The sequence below is a fragment of the Phacochoerus africanus genome, chromosome X (genome assembly GCF_016906955.1).
Source record: "Phacochoerus africanus isolate WHEZ1 chromosome X, ROS_Pafr_v1, whole genome shotgun sequence".
Lineage (NCBI taxonomy): Eukaryota > Metazoa > Chordata > Mammalia > Artiodactyla > Suidae > Phacochoerus > Phacochoerus africanus.
In genome coordinates, this window is record NC_062560.1 from 2,497,557 (window position 1) to 2,524,750 (window position 27,194).

Consider the following 27,194-nt stretch of genomic DNA (forward strand, 5'->3'; position numbering starts at 1 on the left):
TAAATCACTGTGTATATGCAAAGTGTTTCAAAGACAATTCGTGTACAAATGTGAGATACCCCACCAACCCATCAGGACGACTGAAACAAATAATAACTTTTGTTTACATTTCCATGGAAAGCCCTTGAGAATTTTTTTCTTCTTCTTCTTCTCCTCCTCCTTCTAACTCTTCTTCTTCTCCTTTTTGAGGATTCCTAGTTCAAATCTCTGCTTTTTCCCTTGAAGCTGGGTGACCTTAGGCAAGTTATTAACCTCTCTAGACCTACTTCCTGGCCTGAAACCAATGGATAATGATTAAATGTGTTGGCTGGGATCATGTCTATGTGAGCAATGAGTCGTTTTAATCTTTCCTCTGCTTCCAAACATCTGCCTTCATATCCCTTGAACTTTTAGTTTTTTTAATTTTTTTTAATTAAAAAAATAAGTGTAGTTGATTTACAGAGACGTCTTATCTGATTTAAACCTCACAACATTTTTATGGCTTCATGTGTCACATGAGAAGATGCTGTGGGGGAACAGAGATGGCTTCCTGTTTTGTGGGGGATCATAGTCTGGGTTAGAGAAACTTCAGCCTTGCAGAGAGGGAACACAAGAAGCATGATTTTCCTTCTTCTTCTTCTTCTTCTTTTTTTTTAAGCTTTTTAGGGGCACACCTGCAGCATAGGGAAGTTCCCAGGCTAGGAGTTGAATCAGAGCTGTAGCCTCCAGCCTACACCACAGCCATAGCAACATGGGATCCAAGCCAGGTCTGTGACTACACCACAGCTCACAGCAATGCTGTATCCTTAACCAACTGAGTGAGGCCAGGGATTGAACCCACATCCTCATGGACACGAGTCAGGTTCATTACCACTGAGCCACAGTGGGAACTCCCACGACCAATCTGATAACCCAAATTCACTGGAAGCACTTCTGCCGTTAAACATATCACTGTCAGCACTGCCTAGTTCTTTGGAAAATATTATTTTATTATCAAATGTACATTGTGTTGACCTTAAAAATACAGTAAAGCAGTCATGGAAATAACAGATCTTTCTATGGACACAGTGTGACAGGAAGGGAGATATTTCTGGGTTTCTCAGGAAGATTATGGATTTATTCTGTGGGGTCACGACTTAGCTCACTTCTTCCTTTCCTGTCATCTCCCCCACCACAGCTCCCAGGGGATAAGACAAAGAAATCCAATATCTAAGCCTCCTCCACTGGTGGGTTCCTGGGAAAGGTAATATAATAGTGCTTAATGGATTGGAAGGAAGTTGGGGAAGAAAGTATTTTTGTAATTACATTTCCACGCCTGCCCTAATGTATCCAAGTCTTGCAAAGACCAATAATTTATTCTTTTAAAAGAGACAGAAAGGATGTCTTTCTCTTTCTACTCTCACTGTCTGACTAGAAAGAAAAAAATATATATATAATAAAACATTATATAAAAAAGTGAATTCCAGGGAGAACGTAATCTTCCCTATAAAATGGGAGCTGTGCTGTATCAAACTTGGATGTGAACAAAATAAAATAAAATCAATCACTTTGGTTCTCAGCCCTTGGTTGAGGGTGGGGGGGAGGTGGCAAGCTGGCGTGGTGAAGTGACGGAGGGAAAAACAGAAAGATGGGGACTCATTCTAGAACATTCTATCATGTGAAAACTGTGACAGGTTAACCAGTGTGTGTGTGTGTCGGGGGGTGCGGCAGGAAGGCACTGTGCATGTGTACAGCTTATTTTTGGCAAATATGCCTTGGACACCATCCAGATACTCCTTCAGGTGTCAGGGTGGTTCAGGCCAACCCAGAAATTTCGGTTTGTGCTCAAGTCTGGTGAAAGACAAGGCAAGAGCATATGGTGTTTTGTAAACATGAAAAAAAGTCTCCCCCAACACCCCTCCACCACATACACACACACACACACCAGAGAGGCTGACCCCTCCCTCCAGTGTCTGTCTTGCTTCCTTTCCTCAATAAGCTTAGGTCAAGGTCAAGGCAAGCCTGAAAGCCAAGAAGGAGAGCCACCACCTCTTAGGACGAATCCTTGTAAAGCTCCAACTCTCCAGCCCCAGCTTTCCTTCCAAAGGAGGCTTGGTTCCAACTCCCTAAGCAAGCACCACAGAGTCTGCGTTCTCCGCCTGGCGTCTCAGTAGACGTGGATGTACGTTGTTTTGGAGTCACTGCCCAGGATGTTTTTCGCAGAGCACTTGTAGAAGCCGGCATCCCTCTGGGTGGCCTGCTGGATGGTTAACGATCCCTGTGGGTGGAGGAACCTGTGCCCGTAGAGACGGGGCTGGGTTCCTGCCATCAGAAGGGACTTATCCGGCAGCTCCCATGTTATCTCGGCTTTGGGAATGGCCATGACCATACAGTTAATCTTCACCATGTTCCCAGGCCGAGTGTAGATGACAGGCGTGGGCTCGCTGGTGATGCGGGGAGGGTAGGCGATCACGATCACTGGAACATTCGCGACCGAGGGGCCGTACTCTGTGTCTGCCTTGCACACGTAGGTCCCCCTGTCGAACACCGAGGCGTCCCGCACGGTGAGGGTGCCGTTCTCCCACAGGGTGAAGCGTCCCCGGGCCTGGGGGCCCTCCAAAACCAGGCCGTTGGGCAGCGTCCAAGAGGACCGCGCCTGCCGGCCCCCCGGGGGTGCACAGGGCAGGTGCAGGGTCTCCCCGTTGATGATGCTGATGAGGTTGTGGTACCGGTTGCTGGTCTCAGGCTTCAGCCCCACCTTCAGGGAGACCAGCCTCTCTGTGTAGCCCGCCGAGTTCCTGGCCACGCAGCGGTAAGCCCCCGCGTCCACGGATGAAAGGTCACTGATGTGGAGCTTGCCGTCGCCCTTGTGGTAGAACCGCTGCAGCTGCTGGCCACTCCGGAGCTCTGTCTTGTTGGGGAGGACCCAGAGCAGGGTGGGCGTCGGGGTCCCGGCTGCAGAGCAGTTGAGACTGATGGTGTGTCCGGCCATGGCGGTGATCTTTTCGCTGACTGGGTCGTGGAAGATGGGCTTTTCCACGGGTTCCAGGACAGTAAGCTGGACAATCAGCCTGGCCTCCCCACCCTCATTGCGCCCGATACACACCAATTGGACTGAATCACTCTTCCGCAGACGCCGGATGTCCAGGGTCCCGTTGCCGTGGATGGTGATCCGGTTGCCATGGTAAGGGGCGGGTAGGACCACACCCTCAGGGAAAGCCCACAAGACCCTCGGCATGGGGGTGCCTTCTGCTTGGCAGTCAATGAGTTTCCGACTGCCTACTGGGGCGATCTCCCGCACTGTGGTGATGGCGTCGGGGTTCCCGTTGATCCTGGGCGCCTGCACGTGGACGTGGATCCAGACCGTCTTCCGGTCCTCTCCGGCACTGTTCCTGACCACACAGGTGTAGTTGCCGCTGTCCGAGCGCTGGGCTTTCTGGATCAGCAGCGTGCCATCTGGATATATCTGGTACTTCTCGGAGGAGGCAGGGATCAGCCGGTTGGTGGGCGAGAGCCACGTCACCCTGGGTGTGGGCTCCCCTTTGGCCTCACAGGCCACGGTGACCACATCCCCGTAGGGGACCTGGACCACGGAGTACGTCTTGTTGCGGATGGTGGGGGGCTCGGTCACCACCTTCACATGCACGGTCATCTCATCCTTGCCAACCTGGTTTTCGGCCACGCAGGTGTAGTCCCCCTCCTCGCGCATACCGACCTCGTTAAAGTAGAGTGTCCCATTGTTGAAAACCACGTAGCGCTTGGCGCGCCCGCCGCCATCATCGGACTGCATGAAGGAGTTGACCAGGCTCCCGTCGGGGAGGCTCCAGGAGATCTCGGGGTTGGGAAGCCCGGTGGCCACGCAGTCGACCTTGAGGTCGCCCCCGTAGAAGACCCTGTGGTCATTCTCCTCTTTGTGCTCGATCTTGGCTGGTCTCATGACCACGTTGACCTGGAGCATGACGAAGTCGTCCCCTACCTTATTCCGGGCGACGCACAGGTAATCGCCTGCATCCTTGTCGGTGACAGATTTCACCAGCAGGGTCCCATTGGCAAAGACCTTGATCCTGGTGTCAAAGCTGATGGGGTGTGGGGGAAGAGAAGGAACAAGAGGTCAGCCTGCTGGTCACCAAAAGAAAACTGCTGGTGGTTCTGAAAACTATCAGCGCACAGGGTCACCACTCAAAATGTCACATGCTGGAGGTCCCGTTGTGGCTCAACAGGTTAAGAACCCAACATCATGTCTGTGAGGATATGGGTTCGATCCCTGCCCTCGCTGTGTGTGTTGAGCATCCAGCATTGCCATGAGCTGTGCTGTAGGTCCCGGAAGTAGCTGGGATCCCGTGCTGCTGTGGCTGTGGTGTAGGCTGGTGGCTATAGCTCTGATTCATCCCCTAGCCTGGGAAGCTCCATATGCCCTGGATGCGGCCCTAAAAAAAAGATCAAAATAAATAAATAAATAAATAAAAAGGAAAAGAAGGATGCAGAAGGAAAACCTCAATTACCTGTAACTTCTTTTTTTTTTGTCTTTTGTTTTTTTAGGGCCGCACCTGTGGCATATGGAGGTTCCCAGGCGAGAGCTCAAATAGGAGCTGCAGCTGCAGTCTATACCACAGCTACAGCAATGCAGCATCTGAGCCACATCTGTGACCTACACCACACGGGATCCGTAACCCAGTGAGTGAGTGGGATCGAACCTGGAACCTCATGGTTCCTCGTCAGATTCATTTCCACTACACCATGACAGGAACTCCTCACCTATAACTTGTAATATTGGCAGCTGCAAGGGGCACTTGGATATGACCCATAAATATTTCCTTCCCACTGTGACATTCTAGTAGTCTGTTGGAACTGTGCTATCGATTAAACAAAGTCACAAAGGTGTCTGCCTATGACGGCATTCAACCTGATGAGCTGCTTGCTCTTCACCAGAGCAGCGACTAACAAGGACCCCTTGAAATGGTGGTGTCACCCAGAGAGTCAAGATGAGTTAGGAGGTCACTGGATGGGAGTGGAGCAGACAAAGATATCTGAATCAGACTCGGAGTCCGAATCCAGAAATGGGTACAGGAGCAGGTGCCTGCAAACATTCTGCAACTCCGAAAAAGACCCGAGCCTACACATCCACACATAGATAGATGTGGAAGTCCAGTAACTCCAATTTTCAACTGTCCCAATATGCAGGCAGGGCAGAGAGCCTGCTCTTTTATTAAACTCACATGGCTGGTTTAATTACACTTTACGAAGAATGCAATTAGTCAGAATCTAGGAACCGTGCAGGCTGGGCGACCGTGCTGGTTGATTTATAGCGACATGCTCCTAGCACGGCCCCCATTCCTACTGGAACTGCATTCTTTGACTTCAGGGTTCATTCAGCACAGGCTCAGCCCTGCCAATGTCAACGGAAAACCCTTCTCTCCACAGCAGGAATCTGCTCAGCTGGAAGACGTTCCAGGGGAAAAACTGGGTACGTGGTATTCTGGATGGATTGTGCCAGATTGAGGCACCGCCCGGCCGTCTAAAGCACGGGCTGGGAGAAAGCGCCTTCGCCCTGTTCCTGCCTTGGGAAGAGCCCGAGCAGACGAGCCGCCACCGGGCGGAACCCGGGGCAGTAATTTGGAGGCTCTCTGGGGTTGAAACACACACTGAGGTGCGTTCCTGCCTGAGCTCCCGGGGGTGGAGGCTGAAGATGCACCAGGAGCCAGGGGCGTTCCAGTAGTTGCCCTCCTCCTCTGCATCTCGAAACACGAACAGGTGGCACTGGCTTTAGCCCCGGGGGTTTTGGTTACTGCTCTGAGGGGTGGATGGCTCTGTCATTGGCCGTCCTGTGCACAGTGGGACGGAGTAGCATCACTGCTCTCAGCCACGTAGTCAGTAGCACCCTTTCCTCACTAGTCATGAGAAGTGAAAATATCTGCAGACACTGAGGAGAGCTTCCTGCAGAAGCGGACTGTCTGGCTGAGAACCGCTTCCATACATAGATAGATAGACCGACAGACAGATAGATGATGGATAGACAGATAGATGATATATCGCTACATAGAAGAGATGATACATAAATGATAGAAGGACAAATGATAGATGATATAGAGGTACATAGAATGGGAGTTCCTGTCGTGGCTCAGGGGAAACCAATCTGATGAGCATCCAAGAAGATGCAGGTTCGATCCCTGGCTTCACTCAGTGCGCGAAAGATCTGGCACTGCCGTGAGCTGTGGTGTAGGTCACAGAAGCAGCTCAGATCTGGCATTGCTGTGGCTGTGGCGTAGGCTGGCAGCTACAGCTGTGATTGGACCCCTAGCCTGGGAGCCTCCATATGCCGTGGGTGTGGCCTTGAAAAGTCCAAAAAAAAAAAAAAGCAGAAATAGATACACAGAATAGGTAACAGACAGACGGAAAATACTACATTTATTAAGTGACAGATATCACATAGGCGATGATAGATAAAAACAGATGACAGACAATGGAGATGGATAACTGGCAGAAAGTCTCCGTGCTAAGACGGAGTTTCTCGGCATCATGCTACTGCCACTGCGGCTGGAGGGCTCTGATGGGGGGCTCTTGTGCCCTGTGGGGGGTTGAGCAGCATCCCAGGTCTCCGTCCACAACAGGGCAGGAGCGCCCCCTCCCCACTCCCTAAGTCACAGCAACCAAAACTGTCTCCGAAAACTGCTAAATGTCCCCTGAGGACAAAATTGCCCTTGGCTGAGACCGAGAGCTGGAGATTCATACCTCTGGGAACAGAAGGCAGGGGAGCAGAGGCACTTTTATCATAGCCAAAATGAACTTTTAGAATTCCAAATATTCTACCTTCCTGATGCCATTATGTGTTCATTTATTTATTTTGCTTTTTTTTTTATTTTATTTTTAGGGCTACACCCACAGCATATGGAGGTTCCCAGGCTAGGGATCCAATTGGAGCTACAGCTGCCAGCCTACACCACAGCCACAGCAATGACAGATCCGAGCTTTATCTGTGATCTACACCACGGCTCATGACAACGCCAGATCCTTAACCTGATGAGCGAGGCCAGGGATCAAACCTGCAACCTCATGGATACTAGTCAGGCTCCTTACCACTGAGCCACAATGGGAACTCCTAAATTTTCTGTTTTACCTATGTTCCACCTATTGCGAAAACCGTTTCCATATAAGGCCTGAGGCTTCTAGGTGTTTTGTGGAGACTGAACACAAAGAGAAGGCAAATTAAATTGTTTTATCTAATTATTTAAAATACAGTTAAAAGGAGTTCCCTGGTGGCTCAGCGAGTTAAGGATCCAGTGTCGTCACTGCTGTGGCTTGAGTTGCTGCTGTGGCACAGGCGGGATCCCTGGCCTAGGAATTTCTGCCTGTCAGGGCACAGCACCCACCCCCCAAGTACAGTTAAAAATATGATCATTAAAAAAAAAGCTATTGGAGTTCCCATCATGGCACAGTGGTTAACGAATCCGACTAGGAACCATGAGGTTGCGGGTTCGGTCCCTGCCCTTGCTCAGTGGGTTAACGATCCGGCGTTGCCGTGAGCTGTGGTGTAGGTCGCAGATGCGGCTCGGATCCTGCGTTGCTGTGGCTCTGGCGTAGGCTGGCAGCTACAGCTCCGATTAGACCCCTAGCCCGGGAACCTCCATATGCCGCGAGAGCGGCCCAAGAAATGGCAAAAAGACAAAACAAAAACAAAAACAAAACAAAACAAAAAACTGCAAAATGCAAAAAAAAAAGCTATTGGTTTAGCTTTCTTTAGGGGGTAGGTCACAGATGTGGCTCAGATCTGGTGTCGCTGTGCCTGTGGCATAGCCCTGTAGCTGCAGGTCGGATTCATGGCCCCTCGCCTGGGAACCTCCATATGCCACAGGTATGACCCTAAAAAGAGGAAGGAGGGGAGCGAGGGAGGGAGGAAGGAAAGAAAAGAGACATGCTCGTGTCCCCACCTCCGGCACCTACAGGCAGCAACAGAGGCATTCCCTTTCCTGCCCAAGGATCCTGCAGACGGTCGCCCCGCGCCCAGAGGGGAAGCGGGCCCAGGAGCCCAGACGGATGGCGAGGCCGGAGCGCCACGTACCTGAAAAGCGCGTCGATCATTCTCTTGGAAGGGAGCCTCCAGAGGATGCGCGGCCAGGGGTCCCCCGAGGCGCTGCAGTCCAGCCGGAGGGTCCCCCCGTAGCGGACGTCGGTTCTCTGCGGCGACGTGCCGGTGATGCGCGCGTTGGCGGCCGCGCGCATCACCGACAGCTGCACCGCCCTCCGCGCCGAGCCCACCAGGTTGGCGGCCACGCACTCGTAGCGCCCGCTGTCCTTGGGCGCCAGGTTGCGGATGTAGAGGGTGCCGTTGGGGAAGACGAAGAGGTTGCCGTGGAGGAACTGGGAGGGGCGGATCTGCGTCCCGTCCCACAGCACCCAGCGCACGCTGGGCAGCGGCGCCGCCTTGGCCGTGCAGTGGATGTGGATGCTGAGCCCCGGCGGCACCGAGATGTTCTCCAGCTTCTCCTGCTGGATGACCGGGGGCAGGGCCGCCACGTGCAGGCGGATGGCCAGGCTGTCCGCGCCCGCTGCGTTGCTGGCCACGCATTTGTACACGCCTCTGTCCGAGAAGGACGCCTCTTTGATGGACAGGGTCCGGTTTTCGTGCAGCGTGATCCTGCCTTCCACGGGGGACACGGTCTGCCACACCCTCCTGTCGGGGAAAATCCAGGAGATCTGGGGAGCGGGGGTCCCCTTGGCCAGGCACTCCATGGCAATGGTATCCCCCAGGTAGACGGTGACATCCTTGTAGTGGGACGCCAGGATCTGGGGCTGCTGCACGGCCACGGTCAGCAGGACTACCATCCTGTCGGCTCCGTGCAGGTTTTTGGCGGTGCACATGTACTGGCCCCCGTCCTGCACCTGCACGTTTCGGATGACGAAAGTGCCATTCTTCAGGACTTCAAACCGCTGCACTCTGGTGTTTGGGGTCATGAGAGCGCCTGGAAATAAAGACAAACAAGCGTCCTGTTTTATTTACTTATTTTGCTTTTTAGGGCTGCACCCGGGGCACATGGAAGTTCCCAGGCTAGGGATGGAAATGGAGCTGCAGCCGCCCGCCTACGCCTACACCACAGCCACACCAGACCCGAGCTGTGTCTGTGACCTACACCACAGCTCATGGCAGCGGGAACTCCCAAGTGCCCTGTTGTAGATCCCACACAGAAGTGGTCTCATGTGGTATTCGTCTTTCTCTTTCTGACGGACTTCCCTTAGTAGGAGAATGTCTGGTTGCATCCATGTAGCTGCAAATGGCATTATTTTGTTCTTTTTTATGGCTGAGTAATATTCCATTGTGTATATGCACTGCACAGGGAAGTATATCCAATCTCTTGGGATAGAACATGATGGAAAATACTATGAGAAAAAATGTGTGTGTGTGTGTGTATTTACTAGAGTATACTTGATTTACATACATAAATGAGAAGAATGCATATATATATATATATATATATATTCCAGTATAGTTCATTTATACATATATAAACATCAAAGACAAAAAAAGAAAAAAAGACAAAGGGAGTTCCCCTCGTAGCGCAGCAGAAACGAATCCGACTAGGAACCATGAGGTTGCGGGTTCCATCCCTGGCCTCGCTCAGTGGGTTAAGGATCCGGCGTTGCTGTGAGTTGTGGTGTAGGTCGCAGACGTGGCTCAGATCTGGCATTGCTGTGGCTGTCGTGTAGGCTGGCAGCTACAGCTCTGATTAGACCCCTAGCCTGGGAACCTCCAGATGCCACGTGTGTGGCCCTAAAAAGACAAAAAAAAAAAAAAAAGGATAAATATCTTGGGATAGAACATGATGGAAGATAGTATGAGAAAAAGAATGTGCATATATACGTGTGTGTGTGTGTGTGTGTGTGTGTGTGTGTTTGACTGGGTCACTTTGCTGTACCATGAAAATTGACACAACGCTGTAAATCAACTATATTCTAATAACAATAAAATAAAATAAAGTCCATCGAGTTCAACATAAAAATACCACTTCAAAAGGGCCCAATGAGGATTATTAGTTAATTAATTTAATTCCCCTCTTTTTTTTTTTTTTTCTGGCTGCACCTGCAGCATGCAGAAGCCCCAGAGCTAGGGCTCGAACTCACACCACAGCAGTGACCTGAGCCACAGCAGTGATCACACTGGCTCTGTAACCTGCTGAGCCACCAGGGAACTCCTCGAATCCTCTTTAGGTCCAAACAGTGACGGCAAAGGCCCCACCTCAATCCCTCCAATACATTTTTAAAAATTTATTATTACTATTATTTTAAAATTCCTCCAACATCGTACTTAACTCCTACACTGATCCCCAAATCAAGGCAGATGCCATCTTCAAGCCATGGGCAGGCTTTGTGGAAGATTCTGGAAGCCATCCTGAGCCCCAAGCCTCCCCCCCAGGTGGCCTCTTGGTTGGGTTCCTAAAGAGGCAGTCTGCCTTTGCTCAGCCCTCACCTCACTGCATGGGGGCTGTGCTGCTGAGGTCCCCAGCTTGACTATAGGAATATCCCAGGCTTGCAGTCACCTCCCTCTGTGCCCAGCCAGGCTCCTGGCGGCTAGATGGAGCAGGCCATTCTCTGCCGGGGGGCCTTCACCCCACTACCACAGTCAGGGGCAGGTGCCCCTTTTCCTCCCCCCTTGCTACATGCCCCGTGTGTCAAAGCCCGCCCTCTCTGGGCTCTGCCCCAGGCAGGGTCTGTATAAATCAAGGGTTTCCAATGCTTCGTCCTCTTGGGGTCTTGCTGACCTCCTAGGGGTGGCCAGTTCCTAGACAGGGCTAAGGACTCGCCCTTCAAATGCCAACTGACCCAGGCAGAGCCCCTCACCTCCTCAGTGGGGCTCCCCTACTCTGGGCCACCATGCACCTGCCCTCGTCCCCCCACCCCAGGGCCAGGTGCCAGCAACAAGGACAGCCCTGCACCCCAGGACCGGCTGGAATATGTCACACCAGTCCCCCGTAAGCCTGCTCCCCTGCCTCACCTGTTCCCTCCTCCTCCCTCTGCCTCCTGACCCAGCCTGGAGCTGCCCTGTATAACCCTGCATGGCATGGTGTGTCCCCCTCTTGGGGACAGGGAGTGACCAACTGTCATCAATACAGTCATTTCCTAATCTATTAGCCTCACCCACACCTGAATAATAAATAGCAAATCCTATCGTTAAAAACCTGGAAAGCCCAAGAAAACTCAGAGTTTCATTCTTTTTTTCCTCTCCCACACTGCTGGGTTCCTGGGTCCTTGCATCCATCATGGGCTTTTTGTTTGTTTGTTTTTTTCTTTTTACAGTCACACCTGCACCATATGGAAGTTCCCGGGTTAGGGGTCAAATTGGAGCTGCAGCTGAGGCTTATGCTGCAGCCATGGCAACACGGGATCTGAGCTATGTCTGTGACCTGTGCCTCAGCTTGTGGCATCACCGGATCCTTAACCCACTGAGCGAGGCCAGGGATCGAACCCACAACTTCGCAGACACTATGTTGGGTTCTTAACCTGCTGCCACAACGAGAACACCCCTTATGGTGAAATTGCTTCCAGGTAACGGACGACAGTAAAAACTGAGAAGCTGCCATCTCCACGGTATTGCCGTGGCTGTGGTGTAGACCTGCAGCTGCAGCTCTGACTTGACCCCTAGCCTGGGAAGGTCCATATGCTACACCCATTGTAGTTCCTTAATTCCTGTCCCTGTAAAGAGAATACACCTGTTAACTGAGTCTCAAATGTCCCCTCCCCTCCTCTTTGTCGTTTTCCCAGATGCTCTGGTTCTACGCAAGGTCATAGACTCAAGCAACCCCTCCCTACAGAAGTGCTGGCGAAAAAGCAGATGGGGAGTTCCCGTTGTGGCTCAGTGGGCTAAGGACCCAATTAGCATCCATGAGGACTCAGGTTCAATCCCTGGCCTCGCTCAGTGGGTTAAGAATCCGATGTTGCCGGGAGCTGTGGCACAGGTCACACGTGCAGCTCGGATCTGGCGTTGCTGTGGCTGTGGCATACACCTGCAGGTGCAGCTCCTATTCACCCCCTAGCCCGTGAACGTCCATGTGCCACAGGTGCCACCTTAAAAAAAAAAAAAAAGGTAGCTGGGTAAATGCCCTACCTGTGGACACCTTTGTCCAGGTCACAAAAGGCTGGGGTTGGCCTGTTGCCTCACAAGGGAACACAACGTCTGTCTCCGCGGTGACAGTCACAGAGGGAGGAGACTTGGTGACGATGTGGGGCTTCTCCCCCAGGGTCCAGAATTTGGATGCGGGTGGTCCTGCAGCAGAGAAGAGCTTGAGGCTGCTGTGATGGACGCTTCTGGAGGGCTGGGCGGAAGGCGTCAGGAAAGGGACGGAGCTCCGGGTGGAGGAGACCGCAGGAAGGTTCCGGACGTTCGTGGAGGGGGGGGCTGTGGTCCGGGGAGCGGGCAACAGCGGAGGCGCCGGAGGACCGAGGTCGACCTGAGCGATGCTCTGAGAATGAAGCCTATGGGAGGAACCTGGGTGGACTTTTTGGTCTCTCGTCACCAGTGCGGGAGAGGCGGGTGTCGGGGGCTTGGGGGTAGCTCCCAACGGTGGGAAAGAGAGCGTCCTATTGAGGAAGAAAGGGAGCCTCCCACTGGCAGGAGGGGCTCTGGGATGGGGCAGCTTGCCAGCGGGGGCTCTTAGGTCCGGGAGGTGGTTATCGCCTAGCGATGTGGAGCTGCCGTGGGCTCTGTGCGGGCCTCGGGCGGTGGTACCGGGAGCGCTAGGTTTGGACCCGTGCAGCGGAACCACAGGAGAGGTCGGACCTGGTAACGTGGGCGTCGTGAAGCGTTCATTTGCCAGCGGAACCCTGGACGGATGCGCCGTCATTTCCGGTCTGTTGGTCGTGTGACGAGGGGGCTGGAAAGTTACAAAGTATCTCAGGGAGCCTTGTGTGGTCTGCGGTGGCCTCACCGTCTCTCTTGATGGGACCGGTTTGGTGGGGACTCGGGGGGGTGGCTGGAAAACCTGGGCTCTGCCAGCCTCCTGGCGGCTCTCCGGGAGCCGGGGAAGAAGGCTTTCGGTTCTGCCATCCGGGGCTTCCTTTCCGGACACTGGCTTAGGGGTGACATTCCATTTGTCCAGGACGGGAGAGGGCGTGGATACCCGATCTGGTTTCCCCGTAGGCTGCGTTCCCTGCTTCTTCACCGACGGCGTTGTGGTCTCCGGGGTCCTCCCATCCCCGGAGAGAAGGTTTTCTTTGGACGTGCTTGATGCTGGCGATGTTTTAGATGTAAGAGGCGCGGGCTGTGCCGTGGTGTGTGCCAGGGACGCGAGAGCGGTGGGCAGGAGGGGGGAGGCGGGCTCCCGCACGGGGACAGGTGGAGAGACCCAAGGCTGAGGTCCACCTTCAGGACGGAGGGTAGCTGGACGGGCTGCGTGATCGCTCTGATCACTGATGCTGGCTTCCGCTGGACTTGAAGACGCCTCGACTTTGAGGCCCGGGAGCGTCGGCGAAGGAACCCATTCTTCCGGCTGCAACAGTGTAGACACGGCAACCGAAGGTGCAAACTCTGAAGGAAACGCTGGGTCCTCCCCCTCTTGGAAGAAGGGTGAGTCCGTAAGAGCTTCCGAAGATCCTGGAGCAGGTCGGTCGGTCAGGAGCCCTTCAGGCTGGGCTGCCCCTGGGGGGTTCCAGCCTGGGGTTCCTGGGAAGCCAGAAGGTTTAGATGCTTCTTTAAATTCGCCCCCGCTGGAGACTGTGGCGCCCAACGGTGACACCGTGTGACCCACTGACTCGCCAGGGACCGGACTGCCCGTTTTATAGTCATCGATGTTGGCGACACCAAGATTCTCCACTTCTTTTCCAGGGGGTACAGGCTCGTGGGTGAGTGGACTTGCCTCCTGCAGCTGATCTGGGGAGAAGCGGATTTCTACGCGGGTTGTATGGTCACCTTCCATTCTGGATCCTCTAGGCAGGTCTACGGTTGGGAGAGAAACGGTTGTCGCTGGAAGCACAGCTTGTGAAGTGGGGGTAGGAACGCCTTTATTTTTTGGGAAAGGGCTGGTTGGGGACACAGGCGCCGTGGGGCTCGCGGTCGCTGTCACGTAGCGATGTTTATTCGGCCGCTTCCCGTGCTTCTTGCGGGGGGGCTCCTTGGGTACGGGCTCCGCGGGCCTCCGCGCGTCCAGCTGCGGAGGGGTATGGACAGTGCTCTCCAGCCAAGGCGTGGGGACGGGCAAGCTGTCCCCCTGCTTCGGAACCGCCCCTTCCGGTACCCGAGTGGGTGGAGTAGAAAAAGTCTCCACAGGGGCCAACGTCGTGGGCGGGGGTTGTTTCTGCCGCTGTCGTAATCGGTGCGTGCGTACCCGCTTCTTGCCGTGGGGTCTCCTTCGAGAAGGGTGAGTGGTCGGCGCTGATGGAGCAGGGCTTCTCTGGGTGGGCGCCAGCATGGCGACCGTGGTGGCAGCCTCGTCCAATCGCGTGGTTTCCTTGGGATGCTTCCAGGCAGTGACATTGCTCATGACCTCCAGGGCAGCGTCTAGGAGGGTGGAAGGTACCTGGCCCTGCCTGCGATTCTCAGGATTTCCGAATTTTTCAGGGTCTCTGTCTAGCACCCCTTCTTTCCGCACTGTCTGAGCATCCTCCTGTGAACCCTGTCTCACCCGCGGGTGGCCTTGCGCGCTTAAATTGCTCACTAGCTGCCGGGTGTCACTGTGTCCTTGTAGAAACGTTTGGGCTGGCACAAGGGTTTCTCTGACACTGTGGTCTTCAAATGGCTCAAAGGTCTTGGAGTCAGCAACCCCCAAGGTCGGGGCTGCAGTAAAACCTGAGGAGGTCAGATCGTTCATTTCATTTGCATCCTGTGGCGACTGGGTCTCGGGCTCTGAGGGAGCGTAGGGCACATTCTTGGATGCAGCGTGGGGGATGGCGCTGGAGGGCGGCTCAGATGCATTTGAGGTGGGCTCTGGCACAGACCCGGCATCCGGTGTCGACCTGCCCTCGGTGCCTAGGCTTCCATGGGTGGGCTCTTCGCCGACCGTGGCCAGGGTCTGCACGGTCGGAGAGGATTCACGAGGCACCGATAGGGATGTGGTGGCGGGAGCCCACCCCAAGTCCACTTCGGTGGCAGGGGCGTCCTTGCCCTTCTCTGTAAAGTCCTCATCAATCAGTTCTTCCGGGTGGATGCTTGTCACTTGGGGTGTGGCCACAGTTACTCCCTGTGGGCCGGGTTCCAGCAGAACCATCCCGGGTGAGAAAACAGTGCCAGCAACCTGCTCTTCCTCCTCGAAGAGAGACAGGTCCCCCGAGGACTCTTCGGCACTGGTTTTGGTCCACACGGGTGCTCCTGAGGGGGGAGGGGCAGCCGGCCAGATGGATGTCACTTCTGGGCTCCCTGAGGGCGGAGTGGTGGCTTTAAGGACCTGGGGAACCTCTGTTCCCTTCGGTGGGTTTCTCCCACGTACTCTGGCTAAAATGTCTGCCCAGTGTTGCGGATTAATCTGTTTGTTGGCCATGTGGACCCTTCGCCTGGACTCAAAGACTCTGCGACCTTCTGCAACATTTGTCTCGGGCTCTTTTTCGGACAGCTTCCAGGGCTTCAGTTTCCTCCTCCCCTTCTTGGGTTTCGTACCTCCGGGGACCGTGTCGTCCTTGGTCTGGATGTACATCTCTTGGTCCTTTGGGTGGAGACCTCTCCTCGGTGCGTGATCTTCCTCTCCTAAGCCAGATCCCCCTTCGTCTTCCGCCACGTCCCCCCTTCCTCTGGCCAGTGTCTTCCCCCCTGGGCGCCGGCCCCTTTTCGACGACCTGCCGGAGTCCTTCTTATGCACCGCGACCCCCACGGTGAAATGATCGGCCCCGTGCTGGTTGACAGCCACGCATCTGTAGTAGCCGCTGTCGCTGCCTTGGACCCGGGGGATGGAAAGAGTCCCGTCGGCCAGCAGGTATGCGTGGGACGTGTTAGCCATGTCATTTATGATCCTTTTGTTGGGCAGGACCCAGCTGATCTGGGCTTCGGGTACGGCCAGTGCGTGGCAAGGCAGTGTCACTGGCTCGCCTGGGTTCTTCTGAATGGTCACTGTATGCCCATCGGGGGCTGGAGGGGCGGGAGGCTGCACAAGAACCCTGTACACCATTCGATCCACTTCGTCCCTCACCCGCGCGATGCACTGGTATAGACCAGCGTCTGACGGCTCCGTGGACTTGATCTTCAGCCAGCCGCTAGTGAGGATGGAGACCCTGCCGTCCTGGTCCTCCAAGGGCGCTTTCAGGACGGAGCCATCCGGCAGCACCCACCAGATGGACGGCCTCTCGGAAGCCTTGACGTTGCAGCTCAGCTGGCACGGGCTCCCTTCCAAGACCGTCTGGGCTCTCTGCACGGCCGTGCTAGGCTCGATCATGACCCAGCTCCGGCTCCGAGACGGCCTTGCGTCCTTGGCGGGCATGGTGAGAGAATACCGGGACGCATAGGCGAGCACTACCGTCTTGGCCGTACTCTGTCGCCGGTTGAGCTGGAGGTCCACGGACGGCTGCAGGACCCACTCCGGTTCGGCAAGGATGTGGGCTCGGACGCCCGTGTAATACAGGGTGTCGTCATCAGCATCTTGCCTGTACTGGGAGCCGAGGCTGGGGTCTTGGTCAGGCGCGGGGTCGCGGTGCAGCTTCACGGGGACCTCGCTGTAATAGGCGATCAGCTTCCACAGTCTCTCGTAGTTTTCTCGCGTCATGGGACACTCGAAGTCCAGGGCGAGAGTGGCGTTGAGCTCTATCTCCTGCGGGTCTGTTTGGTTCAGATGGAGCTGCTGCAGGTCCGTGGGCCTCTTGATGGTGCAGAGCAAGTGGACCGTGTTCCCGTGCTCGTCGCTCATGTTGAGGGAGACGTTCCAGCGGGGGACCTGGAGCGACTCCAGGGCCACGTGGTCGTCACCATCTTCCTCCTGCTCCGGCTCCTCCTCGCTGCCTCGGCTCCTGTTCTGCCTCAGAGGGGACGCTATGAGCGGCTTCTGACAGGTGACGTCCTTCAGCTTCTGAATCTCCTGTCTGTGCAGCTTCTTGGGGCTGGTGCAGGTGGCGCAGAGCTGACCGCCTTCGTAGGCTTTGTCCTTCTTACACTTCAGAATCCCTGAAACACAGGATCAGACAAAGAGGCTCTGAGTTCATGAGACCAAGAATGGCTGGAGGCGGAAGCCATGGCTGGCATCTTTGTCATCCGCCCACCCTGCCTCTGGGATGCCATCACCCCAGACTTTAAATCCAATGAGCACAGCGTTTTATAATTTCTTGACAATGAGTAATGAGTACTCTCTTTTTAAAATAAGATAACATTGGAGTTCCCGTCGTGGCTCAGCAGAAATGAATCTGACTTGTATCCATGAGGACGCAGGTTCGATCCCTGCCCTTGCTCACTGGCTTAAGGATCCGGTGTTGCTGTGAGCTGTGGTGTAGGTCACAGGTGCTGCCTGGATCTGGCATTGCTGTGGCTGTGGTGTAGGCCAGCATCTGTAGCTCTGATTTGCCCCCGAGCCTGGGAACATCCATAGGCTGTGGGTGTGGCCCTAAAAAAACAGATAATGGGAGTTCCTGTCGTGGCACAGTGGTTAACAAATCCGACTAGGAACCATGAGGTGGTGGGTTCGGTCCCTGCCCTTGCTCAGTGGGTTAACGATCCGGCGTTGCCGTGAGCTGTGGTGTAGGTTGCAGACGCGGCTCGGATCCTGCGTTGCTGTGGCTGTGGTGTAGGCTGGCAGCTACAGCTCCGATTTGACCCCTAGCCTGAGAACCTCCATATGCCGCGGGAGCGGCCCAAGAAATAGCAAAAAAGACAAAAAACAAAACAAAACAAAAACAAAACCCCACCAAATAATAATAATAATAACGAAAAATAAAATAGGCATTCCCATTGTGGTGCCGTGGAAATGAATCCGACTAGGAACCATGAGGTTGTGGGTTTAATCCCTGGCCTTGCTCGATGGGTGAAGGATCTGGCGTGGCCATGAGCTGTGGTGTAGGTCGCAGACGGGGCTCGGATCTGGCGTGGCTGTGGCTGTGGTGCAGGCCAGCGGCTATCGCTGCAATTTGAACTGTAGCCTGGGAACCTCCATATGCCATGGGTGTGGCCCTAACAAGTGAAATAAAAGAATGAGTAAATAAATAATAAAATAAAAATAACAAAATAAATTAGGTATTGTTACATTGAAAAAGAATCCCTATTCACACACATGACACCACTGACCTTTTGTGAAGGTTCAGGCGCATCTATATAATTCATTTCCATCCCCAAGCCCAGTTCCACGTGACAGGATGCTCTGCTGGCATGAAGTCCTGTCTCGTCTGGCTTGGATGGTTATTCTTTTCTCCGCTAGACTCTTTCACTTCAGGCAGTGTTGACTCTCTGGATTCACACACCACGCCTGCTTCCCGGACATTGGATCCGCCCCCTCATTTTCTCCTGCTCTGGCCAACACAGACCCTTTCACCGTGTCCTCCTCCTCTGCCCAAGGCATTAGGGGGACATGTTCCCTGACTTGGTCCAGGCCCCGTTCCCCTCTGGTGCTGCCCCGTCACGGATGGCCTCGCCCACATATGTGGTTGCAATGACCACCTGCCAGCAGCGATGAGTTCCGTGTGTGTTTCTGGAGCCCAGAGACAGCCTTACGCACCCCACACCCAAGTGCCACTGGACGTGTCTATTAAAGGACACAAGAGCTTCTTCTACAGACAGCGAGAGAACAAATTATGTTTTCTCCCTGCTCGACCTCTTGCAGGTCTTCTAGCTCCATCACGGGTGCTGTCATCTTTCCCATAAGAAAATGAGGATGTTTTTTGACGATCTCCTTGGTGGTCTCCACGTCTTTCCATCCCCCCCCCCAGAAACAAACCATCCAAACATCCATTATTGATGACTCGGAACACGATAAGGCTCCTAACTAGTGTCCCTGTGTTGACTTTTGCCTCTCGGAACGCGGCTTTCTACGTGACTCTCAAAGTCATAACCTCAGGATGCAAACAGGATGGTTTCACACAGCTCCGACACAGAAGTATAACACATGCCATACAGGTGCACAGAGACACGTACGGATGGACCCCACCCACACATACATGCATGCACACGCACACACAAAGGCACACACACGAATCTCCAGAATGGCTGAGATGGCTTCGTGACTCCCTACTGTCGTACTTCTGCTGAGAAATGCCCCCTTCACATGGGTTTTCAGCTTCTGCTGGACCCGGTGGGGTGTGGGCACTGAACTATGAACGGAGGTGACATGTCTTTTTTGGTTCAGATAATTAAGATGAGGGTGTACCTGTCTTTCGCCCTCCCCATGCCTGATTAAATCAGATTCGATGTCAAATGTAAAGTGCAGCCACAGAGAACAGCAGTGGGACCTCTTCATTAATCTGTGGAGGAGAGGGACCTGCCTGGTCACTCACCGTCAGTGCCCTCATTAAATAGTGACATCAGGTGGGTGGGTTGGCCATTTCTAAATGGGCGCAGGCTGCGAAGTTGAAATTGAGGAGAGCAAGACCTATCATAGGAGAAGATCTCTTAGCAAAGATCTGAACGCTGAAGAGAAGCCAGATCCTTCAACATCTAGCAGAAGAGTTTTCTTGGCAGATGATGGGCAGGTCCAATGATGTTGGAAATGGGTTGATTAGCAGAAGGGTATTCTTGGAGGATGACAGCAAGTCCAATGGTGTTGGCAATAGGTTGATCAGCAGAAGAGTGTTCTTGGCAGATGTTGAGCAGGTCCAATGATGTTGCAACCAGGTTGACTAGCAGAAGGGTATTCTTGGTAGATCATAACCAGGTCCAAAGATGTTGGAAACAGGTTGATTAGCAGAAGGGTATTCTTGGAGGATGACAGCAAGTCCAATGATATTGGCAATAGGTTGATCAGCAGAAGAGTTTTCTTGGCAGATGTTGAACAGGTCCAATGATGTTGCAACCAGGTTGACTAGCAGAAGGGTATTCTTGGTAGATCATAACCAGGTCCAAAGATGTTGGAAATGGGTTGATTAGCAGAAGAGTTTTCTTGGCAGATGTTGAGCGGGTCCAATGATGTTGAAACAGGTTGATTAGCAGAAGGATTTTCTTGGAGGGTGACAGCAAGTCCAACGGTGTTGGAAATACACTGATGAGCAGAAGGGTTTTCTTGGCAGATCACAACCAGGCCCACTGATGCTGGAAATAGGTTAACTAGCAGAAGGTGACTAGAAGAAGTGTTTTCTTGGAGGGTGATGACCAAGTCCAAGGATGCTGGCAACAGGTTCAGTAGCAGAAGGGTTTTCCTGGCAGATGCTGCAGGTCCAGTGATGTTGAAACAGGTTGATTTGCAGGAGGGTTTTCTTGGAGGATCATAGCCAGTCCAATGAGGTTGCACACAGGTTGACTCGCAGAAGGGTTTTCTTGGCCGATGTGGAGCAGGTCCAGTGATATTAAGTTGGAAATAGGTTCAGATGGTTCAAGACAGAAAGCAGAGCAGTGTGGCTGGAATGGGGTGAATACTGGGCACAGTGGGACCAGCCTGTGGGAGGAGGGTGGGCAGAGGGTGGGAGCAGCACTGCATGGGAACTATGGGAAGGAGTGTGGGTTTTATCCTGAGAGCAGCAGGAAGCCAGTTTGATGGTGGGGGCGGGGGCAGGACCAGGTGCTCCTCCTCCGCATGGGTTCTGACACCTGCCCTGTGGGGGGCTGACTGAAGAGAGGGGAGACCCCGAGGCTGCAGAACAACCTGCCCAGAATGCCCCCACTTCGCTCCTTAGAGGCAGAAGAAAGGGGTTTGACCCAGGCTGATGGCTGTGAGGATGGAGACGATCAGAGAGACCCCAGGACGGCGCTGAGGACGGGGTCCGAGTGGGGCTTGGGGATGGGGTGAAAAATAAAAAGAAACCTCCCTTATGTTGATTCAAACGCTACTTTCTTGCAACCTCTACATCTCAGTCCTGGTCTGTTTGTTTGCTTGGTGGGTGGGCTGCTTCTCTGGATCCATACAGAACACCTGTCTCCCGCATCACAAGCGAAATACCTCATAGCCGCCCCAGTCTGCTTTTCCCAGCATCCTCGAATAGGTCCCGTAGGATGTGGAGGCACAGAAACCCCCACTTTTAGCTGTAACACCAGATTGAAAAGAAGACTCCAGACATCCACCCTTCCGCCACCGTACAGTCCACAACCGACTCAATGACCGTTACTGTGTTTTGATAAAGGATGCACGCCTTGGATTTACACCATGGAGGTGTCCTGACAGGTCAGGCATCATGGTTTCTGTCTCACGGATTTTGGAGACCTGATTTCCCCTGGCCCAGGGTGAAGCCAGCTCGTCAAGGCTGGAGAAAGCAATTTCTCCGGAACGGCACCCTGCCTCTCCGCGCCTCTTACCTTTGGATTTCGCGTCCCATTCCAGAAACCATTTCATCTCACAGTCACAGGACCACGGATTCCCCTGCAGGTAAAGGTTCTCCAGCAGAGGCATATTCTGCAGCAGGCTGGGGGGCAGCGTCTTCAGCTCGTTCTCGGCTAGGTAGAGGTGTCTGATGGTGGAGAGCCGGAAGTGATCCAGGAACGAGAACGTGGAGAACGTGTCTGGGTGCAGCTGGTGAAGCACGTTTCCCTCTAAGTGGAGCAGCCTTAGGGAGGTTAAGCCGCTGAACGCCTGCGGGTGGATAAACTCGATCTTGTTGTGGTCTAAGTGTAGCCTCAGTAAGCTCCAGAGCCCCTGCAGGGTCTGTGCGGTGATCACGCGAAGCTTGTTGTAGCTGAACTTGAAAACCTACCAAGACAGGGAGGGCGGAAGATCCCATTTAGAATTTAAAACAAACGAAACCGGAAACAACAAAAAAACAACCACCCAAAAAACCCACGACCAGGAACAGAAAGCCCAGCAAAGGGCAGCAAAGTCATGACATTAAGCTTGGTTTTCATGTAAAACAAACAAACAAACAAACAAAAAACAAAAAACACCACCAGAGTTCCTGTCATGGCACAGTGGTTAACGAATCCAACTAGGAACCATGAGGTTGCGGGTTCGATCCCTGGCCTTGCTCAGTGGGTTGGGGATCCGGCGTTGCCGTGAGCTGTGGTGTAGGTTGCAGATGCGGCTTGGATCCCACATTGCTGTGGCTGTGGTGTAGGCCAGTGGCTACAGCTCTGATTGGACTCCTAGCCTAGGAACCTCCATATGCCATGGGAGCGGCCCAAGAAATGGCAAAAAGACAAAAAAAAAAGCAAAAACCAAAATACACCCGGCCACTGCATTCCTCATGGGGAGCATTACAGAAGTGCCCTTCTTCGTGACACATCCTACAGGTGCCCTGAGCGCGGGTCACACATGTCCGTGTTTACCTGGAGTGAGATGAGGTCTCTTAAAGCCCCGTCAGGGATGCTTTGAATTTCATTGCCGTGAATCATAAGCAGCTCCAACTTGGTCAGCCCTGCCAACGAGGTTTCCGATAAAGCCTGGATGCTATTAAACCTAGACAGTAAATAACAGGGATGAGAAACTGTGAATCCTTCATCCCATCTGGGGAGGATTTCCCAGCCTGCCCCAGGGTGGGAGGGGGGGAGGATACAACGGAGCCAAAGGTTGCTTCTGAGGTTGTACTGGCGCCAGACCCCAAGGGTAGTCCCCTGTGTCTCCTCTGAAGGTTGCCCAGGAACAGACCCGTTTTTCTTAGCCATCGTTCCACGGCGGTGCGTTCCTTGAGAATTCTGACTTCTCGAGGATACGCATGTGGTCAGAGGCTGTTTGGGGAGAGACATGGAGATTTCAACTCTTAATAGGATGCTGGGTGAACCCGGCCCCTCCCTGGAAATTCCACTTGGAACTGGAGAGCCTAACAAAGCTGCACGGCCAGCGCCAATGGGCAAAACCACGGGCATCATAGGTGGCCGTGCATGTATAGACGAGAGAGACCTTCTCTGTGCCAAGGGACCAGATTACAAGGCGGACAGCTGAACGCAGACGCCCCTAATGCACAGAAACACCTTCCTTCCCATTTCTGATGGGTGACCGAAGTTACGGTCAACGTTCTGGTGTGTTTTGGGTTTTCTTTGTGCAAAGACGTTGGTAAACATGCTTCTCTGACTGGGGTGGCAGCTCCTCACTGCTCTGTGGCTGGTGGGACCAAGGACTCCCCAACGTTAACCCCTGAAGAACCCATTAGGAGAGGACGAGTGGAGAGGCCAGGGGGAGGAGGCAGGTCTCGAGATGGAAGAGGCAGAGGGCGGGGGGCAAAGGCTTCGTTTCTAAGATGGATTTGGAAAGAGGTTCATGTCCCTCAGCCCCTTTTTTGGTCAAGGTGTGCCCCCAGAGTTTCCTCTCCTGAAGTGTTTTTGTCACCCCCGGTTCTCCCTTCCAACAATCCTGGCGGATGCTGAGGTAGAGAGAGGCAGGTAAGGAGGAAGGCTGGGGCCAAGGAGCATCCTTGCTGGGATTCCCTCCACACCTGAGGACATTGCCTCCATGTCCTGGACGTGGGAGAGGGGAGCTGATGAGCTCAGGAACCCATCTTTCTACATCATGTCCTTGGTGCTTGCAAGACGCATCAGAGAGAGAGAGACAGGGACAGAGAGAGAGAGAGAGCAGTTGCACGGGTTGGTGATGTCAGAGCCAGGCATGGGGGGACTTTTCTGGGAGAGACAAAAGCCCAGGGAATGGCCTGAATGCCAAGTGGACACAGGGTGCTCCTCCGTCTCTACACCCTCGGGGGGGGGGGTGGGTCACTGCTCCCTGCAACCGTCTAAGAAGCAGCAGAGAGATGGGGAAATTCTGGTGGCAGTCAAGGAGAAGGATTTGACCGGGAGAGTGAAATGACCCAGCGTGTAGAGCGTCGTTGGGTACTTAATGAGTTACCCAGCCTGCATTTCAGAGCAGCTTCCTTCATCTGTTGATTCGAAATCACTGAGTGCAGAACCATCCAAAGGAAATGCTTTCTTTCTTTCTTTCTTTTTTTTTTTTTTTTTTGCTTTTTAGGGCTGCACCTGCGGCATATGCAAATCCCCAGGCTAGGGGTGGAATCGGAGCTGCACCTGCTGGCCTACACCGCAATCACGGCAACATCAGATCTGAGATGCATCTGTGACCTGCACCACACCTCGCGGCAATGCCGGACCCTGAACCCACTGAGCGAGGCCGGGGATCGAACCCGCGTCCTCATGGACAGTCGGGTTCGTAGTCCGCTGAGCCACTGTGGGAACTGCCATGAGAGGCTTTCTTAATAGCAGAAATATGTGACCATTTTGCCACATATACACATATCCAGGGATTATGTTCTGCTCCTGAAACTGACATAATGGTCTATGTCAATAAAAAAGAAGGACAAAAAATCGATATATGTAAGACTCCTTCATGGATGTCTGTTAGCATCTGAAAGCAAAACATAAAAAAAAAAAAAACCCTTATGGACATTAGGGAAATTCTAGAAAAATGTCACCAAAACTCGTCTTTTAGTCAAAGGAAGAAAAAAATCTTTCAAGGTTTATACATCACACATGAAGCAGGTGATTGCTTATTGTACTCAGAAAGAGATGGAAAGTAATTTTTTAAAAAAAGCTCAGGAGTTCCCATTGTGGCTCAGTCGTAACGAGCCCAACTAGGATCCATGAGGTCGCAGGTTTGATCCCCGGCCTCGGTCAGTGGGCTAAGGATCCGGCGTTGCTGAGAGCTGGGGTGCAGGTGGCAGTCACGGCTCTGATCCTGCATTGCTGTGGCTGTGGCATCGGACAGCAGAGGCTGTTCCAATGCAACCCCTAGCCTGGGAATGTCCATGTGCCGAGGGTGCGTCCCTAAACAGCTAAAAAGAAAGAAAGAAAAAAATAAAAATAACAACAACAACAACAACAACAAAGCTTTGAGTCTGTCCAAGCAGGAAAGAACGGATCTGTCTGTCAATCCTGAGTGACAACCCTAAAACCATCCGCCTGGGACTGAAATGTTTCATTAGCGCTCTGCCAAGATTCCCTCATTCCTCGAGGATTTCCAGCTCTTCCAAGACTGAAAAGGCAACTCAGACCCCGACTTTTTTAAAAAAACCTCTCTGAGACATTGCTCCTGCTTTTATATTTTCTTTTCTCCCCCCCACAAAATGCACAATGTCAGCCTCGTGATCCACTTCAAGAGCGGTTCCAGAAACTTCCTGCGAAATGCTGAGAATGCTGTTAAACACGGCACATTGAATCATGTGACCGATTGAGCCAGACGATACTCATACATGTTGGTGCAGAGAAGTTATTCCCGATTTGTTTTTTCTTTATCTTTTAAATGACACAAATCGGAGTTCCCGTGGTGGCTCAGCCGTTAACGAATGCAACTAGCATCCACGAGCCCTCGGGTTCGATCCCTGGCCCTGCTCCGTGGGTTAAGGATCAGCATTCCCGTGAGCTGTGGTGTAGGTTGCAGACATGGCTTGGGTCCTGCATGGCTGTGGCTGTGGTGTAGGCTGGCAACTGCAGCTCCGATTAGACCCTTAGCCTGGGAACCTCCATATGCCGCAGGTGTGGCCCTAGAAAGACAAAAAAAAAAATACACAAAACCACCTCAAGATATGATTGGCAGCAGGAGGACAAAGAAACATTTTGATGTGGTTTTCATTCTAGGGGCAAAGCTTTTCATTGTCTTTGCCATTCATTGTTAAGTGAAGCCACCAAAAAACAATGTTCTCAGGGACAAGTTACTTAATTTCCACAGTTACACCAATTTAAAGACGTGTGGAAAAGGAGTTCCCACTGTGGCCCAGTGGCTTAAGATCCCAACTAATATCTATGAGGACGCGGGTTTAATCTCTGGCCTTGCTCAGTGGGTTAAGGATCTGGTGTTGCCACAAGCTGTGGTGTAGGTCACAGATGTGGCTCAGATCCTGTGTTGTTGCAGCTGTGGTATAGACTGGCAGCTGCAGCTCCAGTTCGACCTCTAGCCTGGGAACTTCCATATGCTGCAGGTGCAGCCCTAAAAAGACCCCCCCCAAAAAAAAAGTTGGGTGAAAGAAAATCAGCCCAGCAACCGCTAATGAGATGCAAACAGCTCTGCAAACAAAACCTAGTTTATCTAGAGCCATCACACAGTTTACTGTGTAGGGAAAATGCATGCGGCTTCTTTCTAAAGCCGGACCGCCCAGACCCCAACACGCAACAGGTGGCTTCGGAGGCAGGACACACTGGGAAAAGCAGTTCTTCTGCAGCATCCTCATTCCCATACTTTCCAGGGGGCTCCCCTAAGGGCTGTCTGACTGCCCCCCTCATTCTGTACCCAGCCAAGGGGGGGACAGCCTGCTGCAAAGAGCTCACGAAAGCCATCATGCTTAGACAGACCCATTCTGCACCCCAGGATGTGTGAGAACAGAGAGAAACCACAGATGAATTCCATTCTCCTTTCTCCAAAGCCATCTGATTCTGATTCAAATCCGCTCCAGCTCCCCCCTTTCTATGAAAACTGGAAGCCTGTAAAAAGGAAACGGGTTCAAAAACTGTACAAAGATACAAATTTATTTTAAGAAGGAAACTGCGCCTCTTCCCTGTCCTGGCAAAGCCAAATTCTTTTCCCCGTGGAGCGATCATCATTGGGTTAGATTTTCAGAGAGTCATATTGTAACGTTTGCCAAGATTTTTTTTGGGGGAGGAAGCTCGTTCATGGTCTGTTACAACAGATTAGTGAAGTTTTTATCTTAGTGTCTTATCTTCCTCTTCTTATTCTACTAATGGACTTTCTCATCAGTAAGTGCAATTGGGATTAGCAGGGGCAAGCTGTTATACACAGAATCAATAAACAACAAGACCCTCCTGTACCAAACAGGGAACTATAGTCAATATCCTGTGATAAACCATCATGGAAAAGAATCTGACACGTGTGTGTGTGTGTGTGTGTGTGTGTGTGTGTATTTAACGGAGTCACTTGGCTGTGCAGCGGACATTAACTCAACATTGTAAATCAACTCTCCTTCAATAAAAGTTAAAATAAATGTAACAATTTTTGGAGCTCTGGACTCGAAGGTGTCAAAGCCTATTTACAATTCTTTGTGCACTGACTCAAGGTTGGCCATTTCATCTTATGAACATGACCCCCCAGGGGCTCCTCATCTGGACCTGAGGAATTTTGGCGTCTTGTAGATGGGAGAAAGCAGCTAAGATATCCTGCCACAGCAGCACCAGTGATGTCCTATTCAAACTAAACGAAGGAAGAGTTTACAATGAACATTGCCCATGGGTACCTGTGATGCAACACAACTAACCCTGAGGTATAGAAAGCAGAGATGTGTATAAAATGAAATTAAGATATAAAAATTCTACCTGACCTGCG

The 27,194-nt window shown here is 52.7% G+C and overlaps 1 protein-coding gene across 2 annotated transcripts in view; it reads right to left on the reverse strand.

Moving 5' to 3' along the window:
- Positions 1–947: 947 nt before the first annotated feature.
- Positions 948–27,194, reverse strand: part of MXRA5 (matrix remodeling associated 5) — a 29,876-nt gene continuing 3,629 nt past the window's right edge. For both annotated transcript variants that reach the window (XM_047765747.1, XM_047765746.1), the window contains exons 3-7: positions 22,247–22,376; positions 21,284–21,674; positions 12,053–17,023; positions 8,015–8,915; positions 948–4,034 (exon numbers count right to left, since the gene is read on the reverse strand). In XM_047765747.1, the coding sequence (XP_047621703.1) occupies positions 2,126–4,034; positions 8,015–8,915; positions 12,053–17,023; positions 21,284–21,674; positions 22,247–22,376 (8,302 nt within the window). In that variant the 3' untranslated portion in view covers positions 948–2,125. The remainder of the gene's footprint in view (positions 4,035–8,014; positions 8,916–12,052; positions 17,024–21,283; positions 21,675–22,246; positions 22,377–27,194) is intronic.